Source organism: Brachypodium distachyon, chromosome 4 (assembly GCF_000005505.3).
Source record: "Brachypodium distachyon strain Bd21 chromosome 4, Brachypodium_distachyon_v3.0, whole genome shotgun sequence".
Lineage (NCBI taxonomy): Eukaryota > Viridiplantae > Streptophyta > Magnoliopsida > Poales > Poaceae > Brachypodium > Brachypodium distachyon.
Window position 1 is genome coordinate 21523292 of NC_016134.3, and position 15211 is coordinate 21538502.

General features: G+C 44.2%; 3 protein-coding genes and 1 pseudogene across 6 annotated transcripts; all 4 read right to left on the bottom strand.

The window, feature by feature from the left end:
• Positions 1–3046: 3046 nt before the first annotated feature.
• Positions 3047–3974, bottom strand: LOC100845218 (annotated as a pseudogene).
• Positions 3975–5121: 1147 nt separating this feature from the next.
• On the bottom strand, positions 5122–6470 carry LOC100844925 (cucumber peeling cupredoxin). Its single transcript, XM_003577512.3, has 2 exons — positions 5857–6470; positions 5122–5578 (listed from the first exon to the last, which is right to left on the bottom strand). The coding sequence occupies exons 1-2, from the start codon at positions 6152–6154 to the stop codon at positions 5238–5240; spliced, it is 639 nt and encodes a 212-aa protein (XP_003577560.3). The 5' UTR covers positions 6155–6470; the 3' UTR covers positions 5122–5237.
• Positions 6471–6600: 130 nt separating this feature from the next.
• On the bottom strand, positions 6601–11662 carry LOC100845234. Of its 4 annotated transcripts, none has more exons than XM_010239410.3 (4): positions 9571–11068; positions 8822–9001; positions 7967–8341; positions 6601–7835 (listed from the first exon to the last, which is right to left on the bottom strand). In XM_010239410.3, the coding sequence occupies exons 2-4, from the start codon at positions 8997–8999 to the stop codon at positions 7114–7116; spliced, it is 1275 nt and encodes a 424-aa protein (XP_010237712.1). In that variant the 5' UTR covers positions 9000–9001; positions 9571–11068; the 3' UTR covers positions 6601–7113. The 4 variants fall into 4 exon arrangements, with proteins under 4 accessions (XP_010237712.1, XP_024319138.1, XP_010237713.1 ...); XM_024463370.1 differs by lacking the exon at positions 9571–11068 and adding an exon at positions 11478–11662 and having other exon boundaries at positions 7114–7835; XM_010239411.3 differs by lacking the exon at positions 9571–11068 and adding an exon at positions 11102–11471 and having other exon boundaries at positions 7114–7835.
• Positions 11663–13912: 2250 nt separating this feature from the next.
• LOC100845520 lies at positions 13913–15065 on the bottom strand. Its single transcript, XM_003575995.4, has one exon. The coding sequence runs from the start codon at positions 14949–14951 to the stop codon at positions 14268–14270; it is 684 nt and encodes a 227-aa protein (XP_003576043.1). The 5' UTR covers positions 14952–15065; the 3' UTR covers positions 13913–14267.
• Positions 15066–15211: the final 146 nt, after the last annotated feature.

Sequence of the window (15211 nt, forward strand, 5' to 3'; positions counted from 1 at the left end):
TCCTAATGATTAATTGGATTTAGGATAACAAATAGCACAACTTTTGAAAACATTCATGGAACCATAAATAATTACGAATAGAGACCCAAATTGTAAGACCATAGTTTGCTTTACTGCGAGTTTGTTAGCTTGATTTTCTACTTTCTAACTGAAATATCTTTCCTTTATTGTGGCTCAGTCTCTCTTTTCTAGTCAATCATATATGATCTGATATAGATAACAATTATTGTGTGTTATGAACACATAAGGAGATACCAGGATAGGGACATGCATATTTTTTATGGACAACATAACTGTCAAAAACACAAGACTATATAAAGTTTTGGTGCTCGATGAACCATTATACAAATCTAAGCCATTTATTTCTGGACGGAGGGGGTAGTTATGTTAAAAGATGAACAGAAATCATTTCCTTTAGCAATTTTTTTTCTTATTTTGGTTTTCTTAAACTGAAACCCCAATTCTCATGGTTTCTTGAAATTTACTCATGGTTCAAGTAGGCTCAAATGGTTTGGGCTGGAGACCAAATGGCGACTGCCCGTTGGGCCTAATTGGTCAGTTTTACTATCAAAAGCCTCAAATCATTTGGGTTGTCCTTTTGTAATTAACCGAATATTTGTGGTAATGAGTTTTTTTATTCAAAAGTTGTGGTTCGCTGATACCAAATCCCAGATTGTTTGGGTTTCATGATATTTACTCAATTTCCTTTTGCAGTGCTCATGTGAAAATGCTTCTAGAATAAGAATAAGGCAAGCTAGGTTTCTTTTAGCGAAGAGGAAGTCAAAAGAACAACATAGCAGCATACAACCTTATAAAAATAAATACATCAAAAGTTTAAAGTTGTCTCCAACTTTATTTTTGACATCTCCAACTTGTTAAAACATACGAATACGAAAAACAAAATATTGCAATGTTAAAACACAAGAATAAGTTGCCTCATAAGGTATCGTGCTTTTACTAAAATTTATTTAGTTGTATCACAGGAAAAATGAAGCAATCTTTTCGGTTTGACTTGAGAAAGAAAAATGCTTATGAAACGTAGTACAAAATAATAGTTAGGATTTTCTTGAAAGATTCGAGCCTACAAATCAAACAACTAGATAGAAAAAATCCTGAGGATAATCTTCCAAAATTTCTATGGCACGAGACAGAGCCTTAATTACAAGACAGAGGAACTACTACTTCGCTGTTACTAGACCGGTAGGGACAGTGGCGAAGCCAGGAGGAGTGGTAAAATAGATCATATGGTGCTATACTTCTTGTGATTCTTCCATACTTTTGAACTAGATAATCAATATCTTCTGTACTAAACATCTTTGTTACGCCGGTGCTGCACCTCCGCCCCCAGCTAGGGAGGAGGAACAAAAGATTGCCAACCGAATGAAAAGTTGTAATTGAAGAACTGTTCACCAAACCAATTCAGGACTAATGCCATGGTCACGGTCGACAAGAATTGACCAAAACAAACTTAGGACCAACATTATCATCATCATTAACAAATCAGGCTGAAGAGCCGGATAACAATCTTTTGGATCCAAAAATCAAATCATTTTGCATGACACCCTTTGGCATCGATTACACAGGTCAGATAGATGGCAATAGAGCCCACGAAAGACTTCCCTTCCGTGCTATGTTGCCTCATGGGGACACAACCTAATCTCTAATCTATGCAACAGGTTCATCTACAGTTCTGGATGGGTGTGTGTGTGGGGTGGGGGGGGGGGGGGGGGTTGTCAAACTTTGTCTTCAGACTTCTTAAATTTTTTAAGGAAAATATCAACATTTAGAATATTCAATAATTATACTACGAAAATATATTCATGATAAATCTAGTATTCCTCCGTCCAACAAAGGATGTCTCAACTTTGACTAAATTTGAATTCATCTATACAATAAGTCGTTTATAGATACATCTAAATTTTGATAAACTTTAGACATCTTTTGTTGGACGGAGGGAGTATAACTAATCTGGAGTCGTAAATACTGATAGACATTTCTATAAACTAGATCAAAGTGTAAGAAATTTGATTTAGGACAAATCTAGGACGTTTTACATTTATTATAAGAACGTAGGGAGTATTTACAGTGTAATGATTAGTTCGTCGTTACCTTTTATCCCAAAGAACTTGTCTTTTTTTTAAGGTAAAGGACCAGGAAAAATACCTACAACCATATATTAAAAGAACTGTACAATTACAAATGCAGAACTATCTAAAGTTCTGAATCCATGCAGTCATGGAAGAGTAATTCTTTCTTTTAGCTCTATGAAATACAAGATTGAGTTCCTCTTTGAAAATTTGTCTACATCTATATAAGCTTGGAGTTTCCCCATTGAAGATGAAGTCATTCCTAGTTTTTCAGATGCTCCGGGCAGCAAGGATTGTGAGTTCCATATGAAAAGGTACTTTCTGACCATTCTTCAGCTGATCGATGTTCACATGCACATTGGGTTTAGGATAAAAAATTGGGCATAAGTATTTTCAGCACACTTTTGCAAATGGGCAGTGGAAGAACAGGTGATCTCTAGTTTCTGGCTGTCTGTCTCCACACATAACACAGTCATATGAAGGGAAGTGAAAGTTTCTCTTGAAGAGCATTGCCCTTGTGTTAAGACGGTTGATGAGTAACATCCAGAAAAATAATTTGTGTTTGAGCTGACAGCAAGATGTCCAGAGCCATTTAAAATCTGGTGGTAAGTCTAGGTGATTGAATTGAGCCATGTAGGCTTTAGCAAGAATGAAGTGGTCCTTATTCCAGGTATAAGTCCAAATATCATGCTCCTCTGTAATCTAAATATTTGCCATCAGATTTTGGAGAAGAATAAATTGGTCATATGCATTAACTGAAACAGGCAGCACAAAATGTGAGTTCAGGCTGTCAGATTGAAGTATCTGCTGCACCGAGGCAACCTTATTGAGCGCATATGAGAGTAGGTGTGACCATCTGTTGTCCAATCTAAAACCAGTCCAACTATCAGTACAGAGGATGGTGGATGCACCAGTTTGAATGTTGACCACTGTGAACTGTTTATAGATGTCAATCAATATCATTCCAACGTAATGAAGCAGAGATCTCGTCTGTCAACGATTTCCACATCGTCCCATGTTTCGATGTCGTTGTAGCAGCTCTGTTTACTGACCTGAAGAAGTAAGCTGCTGAGAACCCTCTTCAGATCAAGGTTGGTGGACACCGTAACAAACGCGCCGCAGTCGAACCGCCCTTTGCTCTGCTGATACACAGCATTCGCAAGAGTCGTCTTGCCCAACCCACCGATTCCAAGAATGGCGACCACCTTCAGCAGCCCATGCTGCTCAGCCTCAGTCACGCGGCCCTCTTCCTCCATCATCCTTTCTATCTCCAATCTCGTGCCACCAATCGCGACGAGCCTTCTGGACTCTTCATAGTCTCATAGATACCATGCAACCGGGGATCGATGGCATGTCGTCGGACGGCGGCGGCGTGGTAGTCAACCTTGTACCTGTCCCGCCGCTCGGACACCTCCTTGACAAGGCCCTTGATGACTTTGATGTCTGTGGCAATCCGGTGACGGACCCTGGCCGTTGTCAGCAAGTTCAGGATCCTGCCGATGAACACTCCAGACCTCGGATTATGCAGGCTGTCGACGTCGACACGTACCATGAATTTGTCCACGCTATCCTCGATCTCGTACGACAGCTCCCGGACCTCGCTCGCCCAGATTCTGACTGGCGACGGCGCCGGCGATGACAACGACGATGACGACACCCTCTCCAGGGCGGTTTGCATGCTCTCCAGCTCGGCCTTGAGGAACATGACCTCGCCCCTTAGGTTCTTCTGCAGGTTGTATTCACCCATCAGCAGGGCGTCCAGCTTGGGGAGGAGGGTGCTCAGCACCACCCCAGCCATCATCTCTATGATCTTTCTTCTTCTTTTTCTTGCCTAGCTAGAAATTTATAAAACTCATGTTAGATTAGTTAAATCGCCGACCTGGGGATGCGTTGGGGCCTCATAAACAGGAACGGAGGGAGTACAACATCCCTCTCTTTTTTCATTAATTGACATGTCATGTCACCAAAATGCTTAGTTGACATCTATGTTACTAGTTAAGTTACTTGCACTATGACTAGTCTTAGGATTATGGCTTTGGAATTTGTCCATGTCCTTGTCTATATACGTGGATCGGTATGATTATATTTTTCTTATTTTTTTACTTCTTCCGTCCGGTATTAAGTATCGCAACTTTTTCTAAGCATGTACATATCCACTTAATACTGGACGGAGGTAGTACATGTTTTTATATGTGTGCTTCTCAAGGATTGGTCTCATGGACAAACTTCCTAAGGGTTGGTGAACCGTCGTGATCAATACACCGATCCAGTGACTCAAACAACATACTACTATTCCCTCCGTTCCTAAATACTATGTATAAGATGTTTTGTCTTTAATCCTATCTCAAATTGGGCAATGTCGATACGCGCCTGCGTCGTCCCCTTGCTAAAGGTGGGAGACTTGAAGCTTGGCTTTGGGGACGAAAACCCTGAGTTCGACCTAAGGTTGGATTCGTCATCATCGGCACATGTGCGGCGATACGGTTTGAAGATTTTGCCTAGGAGTTATGTTTCTTTTCGTTTGTTGTGGCCTATGCCATATGGTCAGTGTAGTTTCGTGGAATCATGGTTTTCCTTTTTTAGGTGATTTTGTTTGGCTTTGCTGTTTGCTTTGCCTGCCTTTAATAATATATGGATGTGTGCATCAGTCGATGCAGAAGCTCGAAGTTATCCTCCTTTTCTAGAAAAAACAATCTTTAATCCTAAGCCAAATTAAGTTTGGCACAGTTTATAGAACATATTATCAACGTTACTACTTTAAATTAGTTCTAGAGTTTTGTTAAGTCTGTGATGATATATATCTTAGTTATACCATTTGATTTTTTTTTATAGAAAAACTGTAAGGGAGACCCATACAGTATAATTGTGAGCACCAGGATATGAACCCTGCTGGTGGAGTCATGCACCCACAACTCCACCACACCACCACAACAAGAGTAGGCAAAACATAGGCATTATTCTATAAATTTGTTCATTTGATATTGTAGATGTTAGTACATTATTCTATAAATTTGGTCAATCTAAAAAAATTAGCTTAAGGTAAAGACCATAACAGTTTGTATTTGAAAACGGAGGTAGTTCCATTAAAAACATAAGTAAGTAGTTTTGAATTAACTTCAGCTTTCATAGTCCCAAAAAAAAGGCAGATTCTCACAGCACCAATAATGCAGCAGCACTCATGGCAACCCACATAGACTTCCCAATCCAAGCCGCCGTCGCGCCGGAGAGCGGCTCATAGTACGATGGCGGCACTGACGGGGGACCGTGGCCATGTGCAACAGTGACGTTGAACCGCATCCCCTTCCGGCAGTGCTCTCCTTGGCCGGCGTCCGAGAAGAAGTAGTTGACGCCCTCCGCATCTAGCATCACTGTAACGAACGCCTCCTCCGCCTTCCACCCGCCGTCACCACCGCTTCCGCCGCCGCCACAGAGCCTGTACGTCGTGACGTTGGTCGTGTGCACCACCGTGTTGTCCATCCTGGTCTTGAAGACTGTATGTACGTGCACAAATATTGTGTTATCAACAATAGAACGTGACGAGATTAACTGAACAGTGTACTCATTCCGATTAAAAAATGTCGTCCATTTATATTAAATTAGTATAAATTTTGTATTAAATGGACGACATAGGAAGCTTGGAAAGGAGTACTACGGAAGTACGGAGTACTAAGAGTCGAGACCCACGAAATTGAAGCCTCAACTCGCAACTGAATATCCTGCCTGGTGCGGTGGTGCCTAAGATTCAGAGACTACAGAGAAGAGCACATACTGAGGTAGTCGCCGAGGTAGAAGGTGCGGTTGGCAGCCCAGGCTGAGTAATTGGCCGCCAAGGCGTTCGCCTTGCCGTCAAAGAACCACCCGGCGCCATCGCCGACGGTGTGGTTCGCGCCGAACGGGGGCAGCAGCGCCGTCGTGTTCCGGCTCCGGCCCGGGCTCGTAGTGGTGGCGTTGCCCGCCGCCGCCACAGCCGTGTGGGAGATGGCTGCAAGTGCAAGGAGTAGCTGCATGGACACCAGTAGTACAAGATTGCTCATGGTTTCTATCCAGCTGAAAGTTGTTAATGTCATGCTAGTTAAGTAGGGAGACGTCAACGGTGCACGTTGAATCGCGGAAGGGTCGGCGCCGGCCTGCGAGTGATTCGGCCACCTGGGTACTGAGAAATCTTATGTTGGAAATGGCCGGTGACGAGATCTTCAGCACATATACTTAAATAGCTGATGCTTTTTTTTTTACTGAAATTCCTAGGTGCCGGGAAACTATTTCAGTTTACTTCATCATCTAGTCAAGCTAGGGATCTCTCCTTGGCCTCTGCATTCATAGGATGCGCACACAACCTTTTATGTTGCACTCACGGCAGCTCAAATCATTATTAAATCACAAGATTTAGTCTAATTAAGTTGCAAAATTAGCACGATAATCAGATATACATAGTCCAATGGTGCAGATTAAATCAGATATAGTGCATCACAATCAGCGCAAAAGAAAAATGTACATTACAACCATTACGGTTGTATAAGAAATAGTATAACTATATTTCCAGTCATCAGCACTAGAACTCTGTTTTTCAATATGCACATATGTACTTTCAATATTATTCAATAGTGCAACTGCACCGGGAAGTTAGCCAACTTATATACACAAAGATGCCACATTGTTCTGGTAGAACTATCATACATTTGAAGCTTGTGACCTGAACGAACATTTGGACTGGCTGAGGCATTTGGAACATCCAGGTCTCAGTCTACATTCCTGTGAGCCCAGTCCAATACTCAAATTTCCATAAACTGGAGCTGAGCAATGCAAGCTTGAGTAATATTATAACTGGACCCTTGTTCTTGGCCGACTTTACAAGGATGCTTTGAAAGAAGGTTTGTGTAATTCTTCAGCCATGCCGACACAATGAGTTATCATGAGGCTGAAGTGGCAAGTATACATGCTCCCCTCGTTACTTCTGATAATTAGCTTAGGATCTTGGACACTGTTAAGCTATTACAAAGGTGCTAGTATTCAAAGTAGTCTAATTCAGTCAGTCCCCAGATCCATCTTCCCTTTTCAAGTTGGTCTGCAAGGGTTTGAATGCTGCCAGAAGAACAGAAATCTTATTTGCCAGGAACCCTGCGGCACCCACAAAGAGCTCGGTTGGAGTCAGCTCGAAGGTTTCACCACCAGCACCGTACTTCAGTGCAACAGCTCCAGCAACCATTGCTAGCGACAATATCAACCATGGCCTTCGTACGCCGCTGAAACCTTTTACAGAGGGCTCTGGGCTGCCAGCTTCTGAAGGAGAACTGGTAGCCGGCAACCCATCGACAGATCTTTGGAGCAGTAACAGATACAGGAACCCTCCAATCCCGCCGACAAGGAACGAGTAGGCGGCTGCATCATTCGAAGCCAGGGTGAAGGCAGAGAAACCTGTTATCACGATAGCTATGTCGTAAAGAAGTAAGGATTGCTTCAGATCAGCATACTCTCTCAATCCATCCTCCAATTCTACAATGCTTGAAGCTGTACTTGCTGAGGATAACTGCCCTTCTTGAAGATCAGAAATGCTAATTCCTGACAGGTCAGTGAGAGACATAGGCTTAGCTTCCACTACTGAAGCTCCATCCTCACCAAGCAGAGCATTGAGTCTGTCAAATGTGTACTGTAAACCATTAAACTTGAGCTCCAATGTCACCTCAAGGTCATTAGGTGTATTTAATGGTCCATGGATCATTTTCAAACTCAAACCATCTAATCTCCATGAACCTGATATTGATGGGTAATATTAAAAAATAAGGGAGGAAAATTCTCAGTGGATTAGGTGAGTACATGAGCATTAAAGCAAGTAAGTGTCACATATTTCTTTCCATAAACACAAAATTAAGTTCATTGTGTACCTGACTCGAGGCCTATCCAGACTTCTTTAATTCTCTGCAATTTGGGACCCTTAAAGGTGATTATGTCAACTGAGCCACTTTGGAAGGGGATCGGTTGCAAAGCCTTCATGCTTTGTGCAGGTTGATCCCAATAGATTGCTGGTATTCTTTGTAACAAGGAGTCACCGTCAACATCAATTAAACAGATTAAGATTGCGGCGTTCTTATCTAGTAAAGAGGAGCTAAATTCTCTACTTGTGCTAAGCTCTAGCATATAAAATGCATCAGACTCTTGTAATCTCACTCTCGATATTATCTCCTCAGGGACACTACTGGGAAATGTTCTTGGTTCAACTGTTGGCAGAAGACGAGATGGCTTTACAGAGGCCATTGAATCTGCAGAATAAAATGAAGGTGGCTATTCATTAATTGTATGGTCTAAATATTAATAAATAAGTTGAGATTCAATCACAATTCACATCATAACAGAGTAATAAGATTCAAAATAGAATGCCAGGAAGATATCAACTATAATCTGAAAACTAGAAGGTTAGATGCTCATGGGTGTTGAAGCAGCAATGGCTGCGTATTCCTGTGAAAAGGTAGTTTAAATAATAAGGAACAAGTAAGAACACTCGACCATCAGACGATCTGCTGTCTATCAGCATATTCAGCTGTGGACGTTCAGCAGGCATGTTTTTTAGCGTGTGAACAGTATCCCCGCTACACAACACATCCATTGAAGAAAAGGACATTAAGAGCATCCAAAGGTTTGAGTAAATACAAAATAAATGTCTACTCCCACTCTGGTTACATGGTGAGATTTTGGAAGATTATTTCGAGTGAGATGTTATGCTTAATATCTAGGTCAACTACCTTGTAATGAAGAACTCTTTGCAAAAGAAATCATCTTCTGATGCCTGTTTCGGTTTCGGAGTTTCCTTCCAGTTGAATTCAAACGACAACGCATTTTGGAAGTGTTGAGTGATAACCACCCAGATATAAATTCAGTATGAACTGAAGGAGCAGCGTGCCCATTACAAAGAATCACCATTTCTGTAAAACATTGAGAGCAGCATGCGTTATACAATAAAATATTTCAAGGTCATCTGAAACAATGGTTAAATAGTAGCAAAAGGCACAGATAGAGACCGAAATCAAGAGTAAGCACAACAGAGTACATCAGTGTGCTGAGAGTTATTATTCATAAACCATGACTAAATTCATGGGAACTGATACTACTGCTAGGAAATCAGTCAAGGTGTTCATGTCTTATTTAAGATCATCGAGGGCAGGACATGTTCCAATATTAAAACCCAACAGTAGTTTTTTTTTTTTTTGCGGGGGAAATCCAACAGTAGTTAACATGCATCCGTTGCAAATTTCAGACATCTTTGCAACACCAAGAACTCAACAACGAGACTACCATACGAATTGATGATAACTACTCCAGTAGCAGATAATTAGGAGGTTTTTCACAAATAAGTTATTGATAAAGTTTCTCCAGAGAAACATATTACAAAATATACACGCATGCTTCCCCAACAAGAACCATCTTGGAATCGAAACAACCACGAGGGCTTAGGATCTAAACTCAAGAGGTGAAAAACAAAAAATGAACATACCTTACCGGACCTCGAGATCTCGGATCTGAGAGAGGGATTTGTTATTCGACGGGTTAAGTCAGGGATTTGGTGGGAATTGATGCTGCCGTGTGACTGCGAGGGGAGGGAAGCGGACGTGAGAGGCAACCAGGGTTTGGGGACGGGAAGAAAGACGCTTGAGTTATGTTCCGGGGAAGAGAATAGAGACGTATTGGGCTTGTCTGGTTTTCGATTTGGTTGGAAAATATTTAATTAAATTATAGTCATTTAATATCTCGATTAAAAAAAGTTGTTTCAAATATATTTATTTCGGGGAAACCCTTGGATCGTATGAATAAAGGAGTTTGCTAGGCAGCGGCGTGCTCCACGTGAGCCTTGCCAGCGGCGCCCTCCCCACGGCCCCGCGTCCGCGTGCGGCAGCTTGCGTGCCAGGTCGTGCTCCTGCGATTCACACTCGCCGCCCTGCTCCTAGCGCAGCCCAGTGCTAGCGTAGGCCAAGAGCAGCAACACCCATTCGACTATTCGAGCCCCACGAGTGTGGTGCTTGTCTTCTTAGACCTGACATCTACTTGTTTTATTACTTCAAAGAAAAAGCATATCTACTTTGCTTCAGTCATTTTCTTTTAAATCACACCTATTTTCCACCGTGTATAAATTTTGATCGATAATAATATTACTTGCGGCGATAAAACTATCGAGAAATTCATCAATACACATCCAGGAACCCTAAAAAAGCAGTGTCACTTGCCAGTTTGTCAACTCTTAGCGTCGTATTCACACTCATTTGCTAGGTTCATTTTCACATTAATTGTGTCTACTTGCAAGTTAATTGTGCCCACTTGTCAGGTTACATATGTCCATTTGCCAAGTTAACCGTGTCCACTTGCCATGTTAATTGTGCCTACTCACCATGACAACAATGACCCGACAACATGGCAATTAGAAAGAACACGACATGGCAATTATGACCTAACATCATGTCAACAACGTGGCAATTAGGATGAGACAACATGACAACTAGGCAGAACACGACATGGCAACTATGACCCAACATCATGACAACCATGACTAGACAACGTGGCAATTAGGACGAGACAACATGGCAACTAGGCAGAACACACCATGGCAACTAGACAGAACACCATGGCAACTATGACCCAACATCATGGCAACTATAACTAGACAACGTGGCAATTAGGACGAAACAACAAGGCAACTAGACAGAACACGACATGGCAACTATGACCCAACATCATGACAACCATGACTAGACAACGTGGCAATTAAGACGAGACAACGTGGCAACTAGACAGAACACGACATAGCAATTATGACCCAACATCATGGCAACCATGACTAGACAACGTGGCAATTAGGACCAGACAACTAGACAGAACACGACATGGAAAACACATCCGGCGCCATGTCTTCTTCTTCACTGTGTGGCCACGCCTTCGTCCACCTTCGCGTACAACGATAGCCCCACAGCTGGTCACAAGGTGCATGTACACGAGCGAGAGCTAACCCGTCTATGAAAAGGAAGCGGATGTACCCTCCTCCCGTCGAGGCCTGAGCCCTGCTCCGCCGTCGCTGCCGCTGCCTTCTCCGCCCCTCCGCCTCGCCCGCGCCGTGCTCCATGGCGCTCACGCCGTGCTCCGCAGCCATGGCCAGCACCTGCTCCGCACCTCCTCCGCGCCCGCGCCCTTCTCCTCCGCCGCTGCAACTACGCCGTGCTCCGCAGCCACGGCCCGCACCTGCTCCGCCGCCCATGCGCCCTTCTCCTCCGCCGTGGCCAGGGCCGGCTCCACCCCTCCGCCGGCTGATTTTGGAGGCCAAGCTTGCGCAGCGCTCCACCGCCGCAGCGTGGTTATCGGGAGGAGATTGAGAGAGATAGGGAGAGACGGAAAGGGGATGAGAGAGAGAACGACCTCAACGAGAGAGGAGGAGATCAGAATCGGATGGACGGGAGCGCGCCGTACTGTATAGGGAGTGAGATATCAGGAGTTTGCTGACAGGAAACGAATTTAGGGAGAGAATCTTTTATAAGGGATCCTCATATAGTGATTTGAGGACTCAAATATGAGGGATATGCTAGAGTTGCTCTTAGAAGTGTGGACGAAATTGTGCTAGGGCATCGATAAAATTCCTTTTTCTTTATGTTCCACATCATTTAGAAAAGATAACAAAATATGTATAACAACAAATTATCTCGTAGTGTCGTATATTACTGAACGATCGATATAGTCAATTGGATGGGTGCAAACAAACGACTAACAATTTTTTGTTCTTTTTTATTTAATGTGATAAAAGAAATCAACAAAAGGGTTCACTAACTATTCTAAGAGAAGCAATTAAACTCGTGGTAATGTAAAAGGGGTGAAACGATACCACATATTAGAGACGAAAAATTATCCCGTAGTTCCTTCTTTTGGAAAAGTAATAAGTCTCCGTTTGGAGAGGTGCGGCGCTTCGAAGGCCACTGCCTGCCACAAAGGCTGACATTATTCTTCTCTAACAACACTACAAAGGTTGAAGTTAACTCCACTTGTGGCTCTCCTAAAGACGACAACCTAAATAGGACACCTTCCGTCTAAGGTTCACAGTTCACGAAGGGAAACCAAGTGAATCAACTTTTGACACGGTGAAACCCTAGATCAAGATCTCCTTTTTCCTTTTCTCTACGTATGTATCCAGGAAGTTTTAGGAAGAGAGATCTTGAAGAAATGAAGCTTAGTAATGGTTGAGAAGAGAGGGGGCTCGGGCTCAGAGCTTTCGGAGAAGAAGGCCTCCTTTTATAAGCCCCCCAAATCCAACTGTTATGGCTCGCGAAGACAGTGTGATATTATGGGTAACGATAGTACAACCCTTGTACCACAATAGGTCAACCAAATCCAACTCTTATGACTCAGCGCAGACATGGCGATATTATTGGTAACGGTAGTACTGACCCCATAACTCCACCATCATATAAAGATGTGGTTCTCATAACTCTTAAGATTAAAAGGCTCTCTATCCCTATGGAAAAGGTTTTATGTGGTTTCAAATATGTAGCGTCTATTTGGTTCACCCAAAACTTTCCCATGTGAAATCCCTTTTAATAGTACGGACTTCGTACGTCTCAATAAAATAAAAGGACGCTAAATCCTTCTACACTTAGATGAATAAATTAGCTAATTTAACGTCAACAAAAGGTGAAATCTCGTACAATGAAAAAGTTGCCTTGTAATTCTTGTGAAGAGATAATCTCTTTAGTTAAGACAAAACGCATGTCTTTTTGATGGAAATACTGTATGAGAAAACCCTAAGCATAATTATGAACACCAGGATTTGAACCATGCATCCGCGACTCCACCACCACACCACGTAAGCAATTTGTTGGGGAACCGCTAGCACAAATTAACATTTGGACCCGGTGAGGAATTTGGTGCATTTGTGAGGCCAACACCATCAACCAAACAGTCAAGTAAAAATCCTCAACTTCTCTGACTAGTCTCAAGCTCATTTTTTTCTCAGGCATTGTCCTCGGATCACCAACCAAACAGCCTCAAGTCTTTTTAGGTCCCAAAAAACTACTCTCTACGTCCCATAATTTGTGTATCCATGCCAGAAAAAAAACATCTCTAGATACATGAAATATTTCGTCAGTTAATATGAGACGGAGTGAGTATACATGTAAAACAAATACGTGTACGGTACCTACTCAGTCCTCATTCGGTTGCCAAAATAGATGCAGGTATTGGAAGAGATCGAGAGGGATTGAAAGGACATGGAATTGCAATCCCAACAATCCCCACCGGACTATCTTAAACCGAACTAGTTCTCACGGAGAAAAAGAATCATAGATCGAGTAGGCCTCTGCCGTCTAGACCGCCGCATCGTCAGAATTCAGATGAGAAGACGTCCCATGCAGCGTAGCAACGCCGCGTTCTTCCTCAACTTCTATCAGGCGACGACCTCGCCCGATGTGCACTCGCAGTGAGCAACTCTGCGGAGTCCTTTTGACACAATATTCTCTTGACACACGATTCATTTGGCAATTCTCTTGCAATCAGGGTTCCGCCTTTCTGAACAGGAAGTAGTGGAGTACTGCCGGTGAGAACGTCACGTAAAAAAGATGAGCGAAGAGGATGCGAACTCGTGGGTGGGAAGGGAGGGGCCGGCCGTTATTCCCTGGCTTAGCTACCAAGTAAAGAACAACCGAATCATGCTATACCACCAAATTACCAAATTGGCTTTTATAACTAACTAAAATAAGGAAAGAACATAGCCAACGGCTTGCTAATTTCCCTGATATTTATGACACTGTTAAACAACCTGATTACCGTGCCTGGAACACCGGAATGTCATGGAAATCACTCGAAAATTGTTCCAAATGGGACCTTGTGCACATATTCACATCATTTGCACATGCTGCATATTTACATCACCACCAACCATCCATGAATTTCACATGCTCCTCCAACATATTTACACCAAGCAGCCAAACATATGATCAGCATATCACTGCTACTCCAATAGTGCTACTCCAATAGTGTACAGTACCAAGAAAGTTTGAAGACTCTGATTTGACTGACTAAACACGTAGTATTAGGCATTTCCTAAATCAGACCAAAAAAACCCAACAGAACGTGAAACCCCACGTCCCCAAGAAGGACATCAAAAGCACAAAAAAAAGATCTAACTGAAGAGCGAGCAGTATCAACGGCTGCTCTCACCGACTAGTGGGACCCCCACAGGGTCCATCCCCTCCAGTTGAACACGCCGGCAACCGCGTCCCACACCCGCCGCCTCCGCTCCTCCTGCACGCCGTCGCCGTCGCTGAGGCCGACGGCAGCAGTGGCTTCTTCTTCCACCGTCTTCTGTTCCTCCCCGACGCTGATATCCTTCGTCAGTACAGCAACCGCCGAGGAAGAGGAGGCCTCCTGCTGCTCAGGCAGGATGGGCGGCGGCAGAGGCGAAACAGCGGCAGACGCCTTCCCCTTCCCTTTCCCGGGCTTATCCTTGGCTGCGGCGCGCTTCTTGCGGCGGCGGTTGCCCTTGCCCTCCTCCTGGCGGGCCAGGTGCTCGTCGAACGCCTCGATGGCGCGGTGGATCGCCTCGCGGTCGCTCTCCGGGGATCCGTCCCAGCGCGACCAGTACGCCGTGTAGCACTCGAAGCACCCGCACCCGAGCTCCGGCCCGTGAGGAGGCCTCCTCGCAGCGCTCTCCTCCCTCGCGGGCGTCGGCGGCGCCGACGACGACCGCAGCGACGCCAGGACGAGGTACGCCAGCACCTCCTTCCCGCCGGCCCCCAGCGGCGCCGCCATGGCGAACACGGCTGCAGGGAGCAGGCGGAGCAGAACCCCCTCCGCCGTCGTCTCCACAGGCGCAGGCGGCGAGGGGTGGACCTTGCCCTTTCCCATTTTCTTGGTTCTTGGTGTCTCTCGAAAGCTTCGCGAGGCTTCGGTCGGCTATTTCGTTTTCTCAGCCTTTTGATTTTTCTTTTTTTGCCTGGTGAGCTTGCTTCGGTGTTAAGCGACTTTTGAGGCTCTCCTGTGGGGACCAGTATTTTATGGGAAAGGCGGTAGGGTAGCGGATTAGGTGCGGTGGGATCTTGTGTGACCGGTATATGGCGTAGGGGCGGTGGGGTCGGTGTGCGATGCGGCGTCGGATCTGCGTTGAC